This window comes from Pipistrellus kuhlii, unplaced genomic scaffold (genome assembly GCF_014108245.1).
Source record: "Pipistrellus kuhlii isolate mPipKuh1 unplaced genomic scaffold, mPipKuh1.p scaffold_m20_p_2, whole genome shotgun sequence".
In the NCBI taxonomy this organism is placed as follows: Eukaryota; Metazoa; Chordata; class Mammalia; order Chiroptera; family Vespertilionidae; genus Pipistrellus; species Pipistrellus kuhlii.
Window position 1 is genome coordinate 187488724 of NW_023425515.1, and position 15355 is coordinate 187504078.

General features: G+C 61.1%; 1 protein-coding gene across 2 annotated transcripts in view; it reads left to right on the plus strand.

Moving 5' to 3' along the window:
- The first annotated feature begins 303 nt into the window (after positions 1-303).
- The window catches only part of EPHA2 (EPH receptor A2), a 28197-nt gene continuing 13145 nt past the window's right edge, over positions 304-15355 (plus strand). Inside the window, exons 1-3 of one of the 2 annotated variants that reach the window (XM_036444326.2) lie at positions 304-521; positions 4896-4963; positions 6805-7474. In XM_036444326.2, the coding sequence (XP_036300219.1) occupies positions 440-521; positions 4896-4963; positions 6805-7474 (820 nt within the window). In that variant the 5' untranslated portion in view covers positions 304-439. The remainder of the gene's footprint in view (positions 522-4895; positions 4964-6804; positions 7475-15355) is intronic. The other variant, XM_036444325.2, reaches the window with a different exon arrangement.

Here is a 15355-nt window from a genome sequence, read left to right on the forward strand (position 1 = left end):
CCAGAGTCCATTCTGGTCAAGGGCATGTACCTTGGTTGCGGGCACATGCCCAGAAGGGGATGTGCAGGAGGCAGCTGATTGATGTTTCTCTCTCATGGATGTTTCTAACTCTCTATCCCTCTCTCTTCCTCTCTGTAGGGAATTAATGGGATATATTAAAAAAAAAAAAAAAAAAAAAAAAAAAAGTAAGAAAAGAAAGAAAAGAAGCAGCCACAGCAGCTAGCCCTGCCCCTTTAAAGACATTCCTGGGGGCGTGGTTTGGGTGACGTCAGCTCGGGGCATGAATGAACAGGAGCCGGTTCTCACCCAACTTCCATTAAGGATTGGGGCAGGAGGTGCTGAAGTTGCGCGCGGGCAGCGGGCGGGAGCGGAACACCGGAGCCGGCTTGCGGGCGTGCGGGAGCCGGGCAGGGGTCAGGCCGAGAGAGAGGAGCGTGGCATGGAGCGACGGAGGCCCCGGACCTGCCTCGCCCTGCTGTGGGGCTGCGTGCTGGTCGCCGCCGCGGCGCAGGGCAAGGAAGGTGAGTGTGTGTGCGCGGCAGCGCCCCGGCCCTGCTGCCGGCTTCCCGGACCCCGGCGCCTCCCCGAGCCCGGTGCGCCCCGCCGCGCGCAACTTTGGGAACCGACCCGGCGCCGCCCAGTCCCGGAGCGCTGGGGTCGGCAGGCGCGTGGGCCGCGACTGGGACAAACCCGGGACCCCCCCTCCCGCACCCGGGGTTCTGGAAGCCGAGGGGCAGCGGCCCGGGAGCGCGGGGCTCGGAGGCCGCGGAGAAGGGAGCGAGGTGCGCGGGCCACGCGGTGGCAGCCCCGGCGCCGTTTCGGGGACGCATCCCGGCGGGGGCGCCGGGGGGTCCCTTGGAAAAGGGGGCGTCGGAAGGGCTTTCGGGGCGCGGACTCGGCTTCTTGGTGATCTGAAGTCACTAACCCGTTTGCTCCGATGTTGCGGAGAAGGCATTCCTGTGAAGGCCCCTCATTTGGGGGAGGGGGCTCCTGGGCTGGCGGGGAGCACACTGCCGAAGCCCGTGCTCCTTAGATTTTCTCCACACCCCCCCCCCCCTTCTGCCTCCAGTCTGGGAAAAGGGCAGGAAGGGAGTTTCGGGTCAGTCTGCCCACGTAGCCTTTCCCCCTCCCGACTCCGCGCTCCCAGGCGCACTCACTCCCGTGCGCGGGGCACAGGTTCGCGGCCGCCGGTGCCGGCAGGAAGTCCCAAAGCCAGGCGTTCTGAGCTGAGCCAGCCCGGGGTGACTCAGAACGGGGAAATGCGGCAGGTGGGGGCGCGGCCCCGAGGTGTGGAGCCGTCACCCCGGGGCCACCGGGGAGTGCGGGCACCCGAGGCCGGGCACTGAGTCACCCACCCCGCCCCGCGCTCCCCGCGCCGCGCTGGGTGCGGGGCCCACAGGCCGCCCCGGCGGGGAGGAGAGTGTGTGTGTGTGTGTGTGTGTGTGTGGATGGGGGCGTTGCTCCGCAGCCGGGGTCGGGGAGAGGATGGGGGCTCCTGCCCGCGGCCCGGGACCTTCCTGTCCACCCGCAGAGGCGGCTTCTGCTCCCAGTGGCGAGGACGAGCTTTCCGCGCCGGCCCGGGCCGAGGCTCCCGCGGCTCCGCCAGGGGGAAGTGCGGAGGAAGCCCTGGCCGGCGAGAAGTTTCCTTGAGCCGTGCTCCGTTTTCCGCCTCCCCAGCGGAGGTCAGAGGTTTTGCTCCTGCGTGTTGGGAGCTGGGGCTGGAGCTGGGGCTGGGGCCGGGGCTCTGGGGGTGGAGGTGTGGGTGGCATTCTGTCCCAGTCTCTGGGTCAGCCTAGGCTGCTGGCTCCAACTCGCAGGAGGGAATGGATGGCAGGGATTTCTCTGGCCCTCGATGCGCCCACCCCCTCAGCGTTTGGTCCTCCCCCTTCCTTGGGGACTGCGGTTGCAGAGAAGGGGAGAGACAGCTGGAATCACTACAGCCCCTTTTCAAAGGCGGCCCGTGGGGGCTGGGGGATTAGGCTGCTCGGGCGCTGCTGGGTGATTGTTATCCCGCAGCGGCCTTGTCCCCGCGCTCCCACGTGGAGCCCTCGCCAGCCTGAGTGGCTTCCATCGGATGGGGGAGGGAAGGGGTGTGTGGGGCAGAGTCCTGGGATGGGGACTATTTATCTGTAGGCTTCCCGAGTCCCTTGGAGTCTCCCGTAGGAAGTTGAGCCTTGGGGTGCGGTGGGGTGGAGGGACAGATGGCCCAGATGACAGCTGCTAGTGTGTTATGTTTTGGGGGATCTGCCTAGGGGTGGGTTGGGGGTGAGAGAAGGACACACATGTCCCCTTCTCCCTTAACCCGGGCTGCGGCTCAGTTCCGAGCTTCCTTCTCGCCCCCCTCCCCGTGGGTAGTAGCCAGGCTGCATTTGGAGTCTCAGATGGAACCTGCTGCATTCTCAGAAGTCACTGAATCTTTGCCACGGGGGAAACTGAGGGAGGGCCCTGTGCACAGCGGGGGTCAGGTCCGAGCATCTGGCTCCTTGGGCTGCCAGAGCCCGGGGCCCCTTGCCTGGTGGTTTCATGGTGGATTTTCCGGGGAAGTGGGAATAGCTGGGCAGGGGTGCGGGGCTGCTGGCTTGAGGTGCTGATGGGAAAAGGCCTGGCGAGTACTCAGGAGGCCTGGAAAGCTCTTGGCTTCTTGATTCTGTAAGAGCTCATCTCTATCTCCTTCTCTTTTTCTTCATCCCCCCCCCATAACCACACACAGAATCTCTTGCACTTGCCACCACCTCCCCCAAGTCAGTCTTGGTTGCAGAGAGATGGGGAACAGGAAGGTGACGGACGGGGAGGGGAGTGGGGGGGTAGTATTGCCTTGGGACCTGCAAAGGTGACACTGATGCCGAAACTTAAGTTCCAGGAGGCTTTCCTGGCGGTGGAGGAGGGACCCAGGGCTCCTGGCTGAGCCCCGCCCAGCCCAGGCCTCTCTGAGGCCTTTGGGGGCAGCAGAGGGCCCCCCCCCCCAGGGAAGCAGGTGCCTCAGGCCCTGGAAGAGCAGGTGGAGGACAGCGGGGCTGGGCTCCCGTTCCCGGTGATCGGTCAGAGGGAATTTCCCGGGAGGGGGCTCCTTCCTGAGTGAAGGCTTTTTTCCTCCTCAGATTGAGCCCTGAGATACTTCCAGAGCCAGGCCTGAGGGGTGGAAGGGGAACCCCGCTCTGGCAGGGGTTGTGGGGTTCCCGCTGTGTCAGGTGAACCCTTCAGAGCCTGGGAGCCATGAGCCCCCTCCCTTGGCATGGACTGCGGCTTCCTACCTGTCTGTGGAGGCGGGTGTGCGCTCACCATTGTCCTGGCAACCCCTCCCCCCCCATCTTCCCCCCAGCTGCAGCCAGGAACCTCTGATTTCTTCCTGTGTAGCCCAAACATTCCATTTGCAGAGGAGTTAGTGAATTTTCCAAGCCCGGGTCCTGGGCATGTCTGAACAAATCCCTGCTCATCTACCCTCCACCCCCCCCCTCTCCTCCCCTCCCCTCATGGTCCTGGGGCAGGTGCCACCTCACATTCCCTCGCCCCTGCCCCTCACCCCTGTCCCGGATGCTGGGCTCTTCCTTGGGTCAGACGGCAGTGCCTCACACCCAGGGGAGCCGGCAGTCTTACCTTGGGGGAGGGTTTCGAAGACTTGTCGGGTCCCTGGTTGGCCACCCCCCCCCCCGGCCCCCATCTCTGACCCAGGCCCCTCTCTGTTCCCTGCTGCCGGAGTCCCGCCCTCTGAGCAGTGCTGCTTCTTGGGGTCCTATTCCTCGTGCTCCGGGGCCCAAAGGAACAGGTGCTTGGTCCCTTACCTCTCCCCTTAGGGCTTTACCCTCTGGATGTGTGGACCTGTCTTAGGTCCCATGCCTCAGTTTCCCCAGTCTCCTTGCCCTCCAGGGTGGATGGCACCCATTGGCAGCTACCCCAGCTTTACTTGGAAGTGGAGGAGGAGCAGCACCCATTTGGCCTTGGCCGCAGCCGTTGAGCCTGGCAGAGAGCCAGGGTGGATGGGTGGGAGCTGCCCACGGGCAGGGCCGGGTCTAGGGAAGCCCCTGGCGGCGAGCCCCTCCCTCAGGCTCAGAGGCTGCCCTGGGGCCAGCGTGGCCCCTCTGGGCCTGGAAGTCCCCTGCCAGGCTTTCTATCCCCGCTCCCACGGGCACCTCTGCGGGGCGGTGGCCAGGGGATGCCGGGCAGGGCAGCGGGAGCCACTTGCCTAAGGAGGGGACCTCGCCAGCTGTGTGTGTCTTTGGGCTCCTCCTCGAGGCCCCGTGGGTTTGGAGCTTTATCCCCCTGCTCTGTGGCTTCTGTGGTGGGAAGATGGGTTTCCAGACACCCCCTACCGGGTCCCCCACTGCTCCCTGGAGCCGCTCCCACCTGTGAACAGCCCTCTCTCCTTGCAGGACCGCGAGGCATGTGTGCACATATGTGTGAGCATACATGTGTGCTATGTGGTTTGAGAATGGGGCAGGAATAGATACCAGGGCCCCCAAGGCCCACGTGCCTGTGAAGTGCTGTCCAGAGGCCTTGTCCCAGGAAGCAGACAGGGCAGCGAGGTGTCACTTAACAGCTCAGCCTGACAGCCCCAGCCCTGCCCAGCTGCTGTCTCCCCGCTGGGCTGTCCCGCTGCTGTCCCGCTCTGCCCAGCTGGAGGCTGACCGAGAGGGTGGTGGCTGGAGCTGTGGCCGACGAGACGGGAGGCTTGTCCTCACGCGTTGACGGGGTCCCGTCCTTCCGCTGGGCCTCTGTTTCCCTGGGTGTTGAGGGACGGGTCTCATGGATATGGTGACCCTGTACACTGGGGGGTCTCTCTGGGCTGAAGAAGCCGACAAGGACTCTTGAGGTTCCTGGAGGACTCTGACCTTTCCCACCATGGCCTGACCCCTGGAGATACCTCCTAGCTTACTGGCCTCCTCTCCTGTCTCTTCCAGTTGTTTTGCTGGACTTTGCTGCAGCCAATGGGGAACTCGGCTGGCTCACACACCCGTACGGCAAAGGGGTAAGCTTCGGGGTCGGGCGGGGGCATGGGAAGGGGGGCGCTGAGATCCAGGGAGCATGAGGCTAGTCTAATCAAACAACTCAGCCAGGGTTCATACTTAGTGCCCTGCTTCTCACACCACTTGCAGGGAGACATCCCAGGGTGGGCTGGGGACCAGGAGGTGGGAGGGTGAAAGATGGAAAGAGCTGGGAGACAGCTGAAGGCCCTGGCGGAGCGGGGACCCTTGGGAGTTCCCTTTAGCCTAAGGCTGGGAGGGGTGGTGGCAGCCGCCCTGGGCTTGGATACCCCCAGGGCCGGGGGTCAGGGGGACTGTCTTGGGAGGGAAGGGGTTAAAGGCCCCCGTGTTCCAGGTCCCAGCCCAGGAGGTGCGGGTACGGGTGTGGGTGCGGGAGAGACAGGGAACAGTGCTCCCAGGTGCCCGCAGCCCCTGCCTGGGAAAAGGATCAAGTTCCTTTCTGCTCCCCCAGCTGCTGCTCCCCCTTCCTGCTCGGGGCTGAGTTGGTTTTGCGTCAACCCCATCCAAGTTGTCTCCCCTCTGTCTGGCCTGTGATGACCCAGTCTGGAGGGCAAGACGCTGGGGTCCTTTCTCCAGGCCTGGGCATCCCTGCCATGCGGCCTCGAGGAAGACATTGCTGCTCCCGGGGCCTCAGTTTGCCCTGCTGTACAATGGGCCCTTGCTGAGTTTGTCCTGGGGCCCGGAGCCACGGAGAAGTGTGTCTCCAGGGGGCTGGCGGGGACAGCTCCCATGCTGGAAAGATCTGCGTGAGTGAGGTGCTTGGCCCCAGGCCCCTGAGCTTCGAGGAGGCCTGGATGGTCACTCTAGTGGATTTCCTGGATCCTGGAATGTCCAGCTGGGAGGCATCTCAGATCATTTCATCTAACCTAGTCATTATGGGAAACCGAGGCCCAAGGGCATTGGAGGCCTTGGATTCTGTCACACGGTGCGGCCCAGGCTTCTTTCCTCAGCCCTCTGCTTTCATTCCTTCATGCACTCATTCATTCCACAAGTACTTTCCCGAGTACCTACTCCGTTCCAGGCAGGCCCTGTGCGGACAGAAATGCATTAGACCCAGTCCCTACCCCAAGGGGCTCAGCATCTAGTGTGGGAGTCAGATGTAGGTGTCACCACGTAGGTGCCAAGTACTTCGACACGGGGGATGGGAGACTGGGAGCCAGAGAGGGGCACATGGCCCAACCTTGGTCCAACCTGGGACGTCTTCCTGGAGGAGGCCACGCTATGTGCTGAGGAGGGAAGAAGAGGCTCTCTTCTGTCCCAAAGCCCAAACCTAGATGATGGGAGGTCAGCCATGGTTTCTTTCTTAGCCTCTCCCCCTGCTGCTCACACGCGCACACCGTGAAGAAGAATGACGACGACGACGATGTTGATAATGCTGATGACACAGCTCTTTCATCTTACCCTGCCAGGCAGCGTGCTCAGCAGTCTGTAGACATTCTGTCATTTGCCTGACACCAGTTCTGTGGGCTAGATCTTGTCCCCAGTCTACAGATGTAGACTCGGAGGCTCGGAGAGAGCTTCAGTGCTCCCCGTGGGGTCACACGGAGTCCTCCCCCCCACCTCCCCCCTACCCTCGCAGCTCACAGTCTAATACAGAGGTTCAGCACCCTGACATTGGGCTCCCTCGGTACTTGTAGTGTGTGGGGGTGACACGGAGCACCTCTCTGGGCCTCAGTTTCCTTCCCTGTAGGATGAGGATAGCGAGAACCGAAACGTGTCTTCCCTGGTGCCCGGGGCTGCCACCTGGGCATTGCCTCTGGGCCTTGGTTCCTCCCCCCCCTGCCCTCCCAGGGGCCTCCCCACACTAACTCGTTGGCCCCCACAGTGGGACCTGATGCAGAACATCATGGAGGACACGCCCATCTACATGTACTCCGTGTGCAACGTGGTGGCCGGCGACCAGGACAACTGGCTGCGCACCAACTGGGTGTACCGCGGCGAGGCCGAGCGCATCTTCATCGAGCTCAAGTTCACCGTGCGCGACTGCAACAGCTTCCCCGGCGGCGCCAGCTCCTGCAAGGAGACCTTCAACCTCTACTACGCCGAGTCGGACGTGGACTACGGCACCAACTTCCAGAAGCGCCAGTTCATCAAGATCGACACCATCGCGCCCGACGAGATCACCGTCAGCAGCGACTTCGAGGCCCGCCACGTGAAGCTGAACGTGGAGGAGCGCTCCGTGGGGCCGCTCACCCACAACGGCTTCTACCTGGCCTTCCAGGACATCGGCGCCTGCGTGGCGCTGCTCTCCGTCCGCGTCTACTACAAGAAGTGCCCCGAGCTGCTGCAGGGCCTGGCCCGCTTCCCCGAGACCATCGCCGGCTCCGACGCCCCCGCCCTGGCCACTGTGGCCGGCACGTGTGTGGACCACGCCGTGGTCCCCCCTGGGGGCGAAGAGCCACGCATGCACTGTGCCGTCGACGGCGAGTGGCTGGTGCCCATCGGTCAGTGCCTGTGCCAGGAGGGCTACGAGAAGGTGGAGGACGCCTGCCAGGGTGAGTAATGGGAAAGGGGTGGCAGGGGAAGGGGGCTCTAGGGTGGAGCCTGTGTTCCCAGGACTGAGGGATCTTGGTAAGGTCATCCCTGCGCGGATGTGGTTCTCTTAATGGAAACCGCAAAGTCTTCCTAGACTTCAGGTTGTTTTTTTAAAAAAAAAAAGAAAAAAATTTATTGATTTCAGAGAGGAAGGGGAAGGGGGAGAGAGAGAAACATCAATCCCACAGGCCTCACACTGGGGATCAAGCCTGCATCCCAGGCACATGCCCCTGACCAGAATCGAACCTGGGACCCTTCAGTCTTCAGGCTGATGCTCTATCACCGAGCCACACCAGCCTGGCTAGACTTCAGGTTTTTTATTTCATTGAGAACGAATGAATTGTGAAACGAATGAATGGAGTCTAGTTTGGAGGTTACAAGCAAGGACTCCGGGTCAGGAATGCCTGGCTTCAAATCCCAGCTCTCTATTTATTTAGCTCTGTGACTTTAAGCCCATTCCTTAACCTCTCGGTGCCTGTGCTTTCTCACCTGTAAAGTGGAGGTGAACATAGTGCCCATCTTGTAGAGTTGTTATGATAATTAAATGACTTAATGCTCATAAACCGATTAGGTCAGTGTCTGACACGTAAGTGCTTTTACGTGTGATTGTTATTTTTGATTCATCCCACAAGAATATCCTGGGTATCTACTCCGTATAGATCAGCACTGTGGGCATCTAGTGCGGTCCCAGGAACTAGTTCTATCTCTCTTCACTCACTGTGTGGCCTTAGGCAGGTCACTTAACCTCTCTGGGTCTTGAGCTCCTTTTTCGTACGTGGAGGTAAGCGATTTGGACTCAGGGTTCACATCCCCTTGGTTTCCCAGCAAAACTATCTGGGAGCTTTGGAGAAAAGCCTGTGGTGTTGGGGGAAAGGTGGAAGGAAGATAGAAGATCTGTGTGCCCCCTCCCTTCACCTGACCCTCCATGGGCCATAGGCCCAGATGCTGTCACAGGGGCCTGTACTGATGGCAGATCAAACCAGAGAGGAGGCCAGTGAACCTAGCCGCTCTGGGCATTGGTGAGCTCACGTGGGGCGGCTGTGGCTTGGAAATCGCTACGGCAACATGGCCTTTTTTCAGCGGGCGATTTTTTCTCTTCTGGAAACGGCTGTGGGGCAGGGCATTTGTGGAATGCAGGCCGACATTTGGAAGGCCAGCTCATCCCCTTTCTCCGGGCGCTTCTCTGCTGAGGTACGCGGGGCGTTGAGAAATTGGGCACATCCCCCCCCTGGGTGACCTTGGGTAAATCTCTATTCCTCTCTGGCCTTTCCGTGTCAATAAAATGCGGAGTTCACGTGTTACCGCTGACCTGGTACCTGGATTTTAGCCACGGGTCCCTGCAGCCTGGGAAGTGGGGTGACGTGTCAGAGGAGCCTGAAGTCCTCTCTGACAGGCCCCCCTTGCCTCCTGAGACAGATCCTCAGAACCCTGCCTAACACAGCCCGCAAACCCTGGTCGGGAAGTTCCCTGGGAGCCTCTCAGGCCATAAGCCTGTGGTGCGGTCCCTGTTCTGGCCGTTCTCAGCACCCCGTTGTCCTCCCAGCTCCCCTCTGCTGAGCGAGGCGGCCCCTGGTTTAGGTGACCTCAAGTGCACACTCCCAGTTTCAGACAATGACGAGGGGGTGGGGTGGGGGGGCTGAGGCAGCCCAGTGGGTTAAGCAGACTCCTCCCACATGACATCCTCACACAGGAATGCGGGGGTGGGGGTGAGGGGCAGAGGAAAACTTTCCACAGGCTGGTGATTCAGGCCCTGGAGAGATAAGTGGACGGTTGGGACTGGGGTGGGGGGGTGGGGGGGTCTCCAGCCAGCAGGGCAGCCTTCCCTCCCCCCGAAGTGGTGGTGGTGGTGGTGGGGTGTCAGGATTCTGGCAGGCTTTGTTTGTGAAGAGCTAGCAAGCCCCGGGTAAGGAGGACTGGTTTCCGAGAGCGAAATCTTGGACTCTGCCGGTGGGTCCCTCTCAACTGTCAGCCACCTGTTGCCTGCTTTTCCCTCTTCGGGATCCTTCTTCCAAAATTCCCGTCAGTGCTCAGGGGCCCTCTGGATGGCTGTGAGCCTGCAGCCTGGCTTCCCGGTCTCCCTCCAGGCTTTTCCCCGCAGCCCCTGACCGTGATGCCGATGGAGAGAGTAACAGTACCTTTCACGGACAAGTGCTCTCCAAGGGCAGGCACCAGCCAGGCAAGCTCTTTGTCCGGACACTCTTGCTGAGTTCACACCATCTTCCTGCCATTCCTTAAAAAAAAAAAAAAAAAAAAAAAAAAAAATATATATATATATATATATATATATATATATATATATATATATATTACTGATTTCAGAGAGGAAGGGAGAGGGAGAGAGAGATAGAAAGAAACATTTATGATGAGAGAGAATCATGGATTGGCTGCCTCCTGCATGCCCCCCCTACACTGGCAACCGAGCCTGTAACCCAGGGCATGTATCCTGAGTGGGAATTGAACCGTGACCTCCTGGCTCCTAGGTTGATGCTCAACCACTGAGCCACACTAGCTGGGCTGTGCCATTCCCTTTAACAGTCAGGGGTTTGAGGCTCAGAGACTTGCCTAGAGTCACACAGCGGAGATGTGGCTGCATCAGGGTTTGAATCCGGGCGGTGCAGCGGCATCCGGGCTAGAGGATGGATCAGGAAGCGGGGCGGGAAATGACCAGTTCCTTTGGAATCCCTGACTCAGCTCTTGGCCTTGGGACCAGCTCTCAGGGCAACCCCAGGATGGCAGGTCCTTGTGCAGGAGAGGGAGTAGTCAGGGGGGTGTTGACTGCCCATGTTGAGGGAGAAATTGAGAGAGTCCTCTGTTCCTGATGGGAGGACCCTGTTGACCTGGATTCCCCCCTTGGGGCTTGAATAGATGACAATCTGTGCCCAGAAAAGGGGCGTGGGTACCCCGAGGTCACCTAGCAGCTGGTCCAGGTTATTCCCAAGGTTTGGTTCTCCTCAGGGGTCTTTCCCCAGGAAGCCCCGAGCTCAGGAAAGAGTTAAGCGGACAGCGGAAGGAGGCACCTCCCAGGTGCGCTGTCGGACAGGTGGGCACGCTGCCCGGAGAGCTCCCGTGAGCTATGTGAGGAATGAGCCAGCTTCCCTCTGGCACCCCGCCCCCGGCCCCGCCTGGAGGACAGTGGAGTCACTCAGGCTGACCGTCATCTCCCCTGGGGCGGCTTTGTCTCCCTCTCGGCTCCGCTTCCTGTGCTGGCATTGGCCGCCGGGCTGGCGGGCCCCCGGCTGGCGCCTGCTGGCCAGGTGAGCAGGTGGCCAGCGGCTTTGGCCAGCGGCTCAGCCCGGCAGCAGGGAGGCCAGAGCTGGGGGGGGGAGGGAGGGGCATTTGGGAATTCCCTCCTTGGAGACTCCTGCTCTCTTACGAGGCTCAGGACCTCGGGAATGTCCCCTCTCTACCTTAGTTTCTCTATTCCTGTCCATAGGGACACCCCATGCCAGACACCATGCTAAGCATTTCATAAGCAAGGTTTTCTTCCATCTTCAGTAACAACCCAGAGGGGCCGAGGATTTTATTCCCATGTTACAGAGGAGGAGACTGAGGCCCAGAGAGTGGGAACAGTGACCCTAAGAGCTGGGGCCTAGAATGAGGAGGGCGGCACACTGTCCCCAATTGCCCCTGGTCAGTGTCCTTCCATCTGTAGCTGGTGACCTTGGTGGGTCCACTCCTGTGACTCTGTGTGTGCTGTGGCTCAGGCTGAGAAGCTGGGCTGCTCTGCCAGACTGTGGACCATGGGACCCCACCGTGTGCCGAGGAGCAGGGTCCCAGCACTGGCACCCCCGGTGGCCCCAGCCTCGTCCGGGGTCCATAGCTGAAGGGAGGCATCCCCTGGGCACAGAGGCTCCAGTGGAGGTGGGTCTTGGGCAGGTGGCCCTGGGCCTTGGCAGGAGCCCTGCTTTGTCAGGACATGGCTGGGGGCTCTGGGGGCCACCGGGCCTCAGCCCTTGGCCCCCCAACCCCCCTCTCCATACCCTATCTGCCCCACCCTCAGCTCACACTGGGGCAAATTCAGGTGCTGGCAGCTCCTTGGGAGCGGCCCCTCCCTCCCTCACCGGAGGTGAGTGGGTCCCCAGAACGGAAGGAAGGAAGGAAGGAAGGAGGTGAGGGAAAGCAAACAGAAGATAAAAGGCTGGTGGTGGGGAGAGAGCAGGAAGCTGGGAGGCTGGGGGTGGAGGGAGCCTCGCTTATCACGGCCGGGTGGCGGAATGCCCCCAAGATAATGCCCCAGAGCGTGTGTGTGTGTGTGTGTGTGTGTGTGTGTGTGTGTGAAAGCGTCAGGTGCTGGCAGCAATCACCTTGCGGGCAGCAGCTGGGGCCATGGGGGACACCTGCTTCTGTGGGGACCCCAGGGCCCGGTGCTGTCCGGTTCCCTCATTTGCTGGGTCTGTAACTCGGGGTTGCCTCTGGCTGCCTGTGAGGGCAGGAGACAAAGCCCGCACTCTGCCTTCGTGGGCGGAGGTCACGCCAGCTGGGCACGGCTTGAGGAGGTGACGGCCCCAGGGGAATTGCTGCGGTGACCTCCTGACCCTGTGACCTCCCCACTGCTGGCCTGAGAGGCGGTTGGGCCCGAGGAGAGGAGCTCTGCCAGGGGCTGGATTTGCGCCATGCCAGAGGGCGTCTGTCCCTGAGTCACCCCACGCTGCCACCTGAGGGGCGGGTGTCGGGAACTGGAAAAACTGGGGTACGGCCCAGGGTGCAGCCACCGTGCCCCAGTTCCCCTGCGCAGAGCGATACAGGCCTGCCAGGTGAGTGGGGCCAGGGAAGGTCTCCGCAGGTGTGCCGAAGCCAGGTGCGTGCCAGGCGGCTAGGCAGGTGGATGCCCTAGCACGCCATCCCCACAGGGTCTCCCTGGGCATCGAAACACTGCTCACTCCTTGGTCCTAGACCGTGTGTTTAATGTGCACGTTGTAGGTTTTGCCATTTACTCATTCATTCATTCATTCATTCATTCATTATCTCTCTATCCATCCATCCATCCATCCAGCCCACAAATAGTAGCTAAGCACCTACTGCGTGCCAGCCCCTCTGCTGCGCCCTCAGACTCAGATAACTTGGACTCCCTTCAGGCTCTCCAGGAGCTGCCAGTCTCATAGAGGCTCCTAATGTGCGCAGAAACAATTTCAGCCGGAGCATGCCAGCCAGGCTGTGAACGCCCCGGGAGCAGAAATGGTGTTTACCTCTCTCGCCATGGTCTCCCGGCACCCAGCGTTGTGCCAGTGTAGGAAGTGCTCCGTGTCTGTTTGGTAAATATGAGATTGAGTGATGGATGCCCTCCTGGGGCAAACGGGGAGCCAGCAGCTGGGCAGTGTGGAAGGGCTGTGCAGAGGCGCTCTGTAAGAGCCAGGCTGGGCCACTGACGGATGCATAAGAACCTGCCGGTTGGCAAAGGGACAGGGAGCATTTTGGTATGTGCCTGTGTGTGTGTGTGTGTGTGTGTGTGTGTGTGTGTGTGTGAACACCCAGCGTGTGACCCCCTGTCCCCGCTCGCCGGCCCAGAATGCCGGGAAATCCAGTCGGGCAGAGTGAGGAAGGCACAGGAGCCTGCTGGTGCCCTGCCTGTGAACTCCGAGGCCCCCCACATGCTCTGGGGCCCCGGGAGAGCCAGCCCCTCGGAGCGCGGTGGTGGGAGGAGGGGGCGGCGCATTCTCGTCAGGCAGGCACTTGCCCCGTGGATGCCGCCTCTCCACCCTGTTATCTGGCACATCCGCAGCGGAAATCTCTCCAAATTCCCTCTTTCCTGCCGGCAGCGGGAGGGCCACCCCCAGGCTCTGGGGCCAGAGAATGGAACCCGACGCTTCCCCCACTTCCTCCCCTTGGCACAGGGCTGGGGGGCTGGGGCGCAGCCACGTGGGTGTGCAGTGTGAGGGCACGGTGCGGGGTTTGCAGGTGGCTGAAGCCTTGAGCAGAGCCAAGCCCGCACTGTGGAGGCTCACGGTCCCTCCCCTCAAACCTCACCCCAGCCTGAGAGCCGGGGCCGGAAAGGTGCGATTGAGATTCTAGGGGCCCTGAGCACCCTCCTCTGCTGGGACGAGACCTCCTGCAGTGCCACTCACCCAGGGGGTAGACCCCCGGGCAGACACGTCCGAGCTTCTGGGGGAATTGAAATCCCAGGATAAACACGGCCCAGCTTTCTGGAGTCCCATTCTTACCCGAAGATTTGGGAGAGGAGGGCACTATTTTTGTCTTCTATGAGATATGAGGATGAATGCGTAATACCCAGGGATTTCCCAAGGACGTTAGGACACTTGAAGGAGACTTTGGCCACCCCACCCCACCCCGGGTTTGGTTCCGCCCTTCTCGTCCCAGAGGACATAAATGTGCCCAGTGTGAGAAGTCCTGTGTTGGGGACCCCCCTGCACCCCCTTTCCCAGCGGCTCTGAAGTCAGTCTGGGGATGCTCTGGCTGCGGACCAGGCCATCTCCGCTTGGGGCTTGTCCCAGAACATGGATCCCTCCTCTTCGCTCCGAATTGAGATGCTCGAGGGAAAGGAGAGGGGCCCAGAGTCCAGCATGCTGGGCTTAGGTTTTGTTTTTGCTGAACGGGGGCAGGTTGTCTGCCTCTCTGCACAGTCGTTTATTTCCCTGCCTCCATGCACAGTGAGCGGTCGCAGTGCCCACGTCTCACAGGCTTATTGTGAGGACTACACGAATGTCAAGCGCAGGAAGTCGTTGTCCCAGGCAGCGAGGAACTGGGTGTTCTTAGAGTCCTCTCCCCTGAGCCCTGTCCCGGTGCCACCTCTGCTTACACAGCGGATGGGGCGAGAGGGAGACTTGGGCAGTGCCGATCTGACTGCGCCATTATTCTCTACATCCGTGTCTCATGAGCCTGGCATTAATGGCCTTTCTCAATCTGGTTCCCGGAGGCCTCCCAGCCTTTGTTGCCTGATGCTCCCACCATCGGTGCCCAGAGCCACTCATGCTGTCTGTTCGTGTTGCTATTTCTCACCCCTAATTCCTCCCGATATTTCTGCCCTACCGAACTCCTACTCAGCCTTTAAAACTCCAGCCGAAATTTCTCCTCCCTGACTCCTCAGACCTCTGGCCAAGGTTGTTCCCACCCCCTTAGCCCATTGCCCACCCCTTTATGGCAGACACTGTCACATGGTCCTGCTCCCTGAGGTCAGGGCCTTTGTCACACCTCGGGCCCATGCCCACCCCGGGGCCAGTGAGTGTTTGATCCACAGATAAGCCGAAGGAGGGCCCTGGGAGGTGTCCCTCGGATGACCCCTCTCCACTCTGGCCACTTCAGGCCCTTGGGCAGCCCCACACAGTGGGCCTTGTGTCTGGGCAGCTTCCTGCCGGTGGGGCCGGGAAGGGGCTTGGGGCAGGGGCAGGAGAGGCCAGTGTGAGAAAAAAAAAGGCTTGGGAGTCAGGTGCCTGCGCCCCTCACCGGCCTTGCCAGGACAGGGCCTACCAAACGGGGGAGGAAGAACCGCTTCCTGGCTGCCTTTGTGAGCGGCGGAAATGACTCGGGCCTGGAAACAGACCCAGAGAAAATGCTGGGGGCCTGGCCTTTCCTGCTCTCTGGCCGGCCAGCCCTGGGACGGAAGGACGGTCGGATCTGGGCGTGGGGGGGAGCACCTGCAGGGTGGCATCCTGAGCTGGGGTGCCTGGCTGAACAGTGGAGGTGGTGGTGGTGGTGGTGATAGTCATCAAAACAAACAGTGAAGACGACGCAGTTATTGCCCTGGGCAGCCCGACGTGCAGGCGGGGACCCGCCAGGCTGGTTTGCACAGATGAAAGGAGGTGCAGCAAGCTCTGTCCAGTGCTGAGCAGGGGTGAGAGAGGGTTCTAAGGAAGCTGAAGGCTAGACGTGGGCCTTGAATGCCGAGC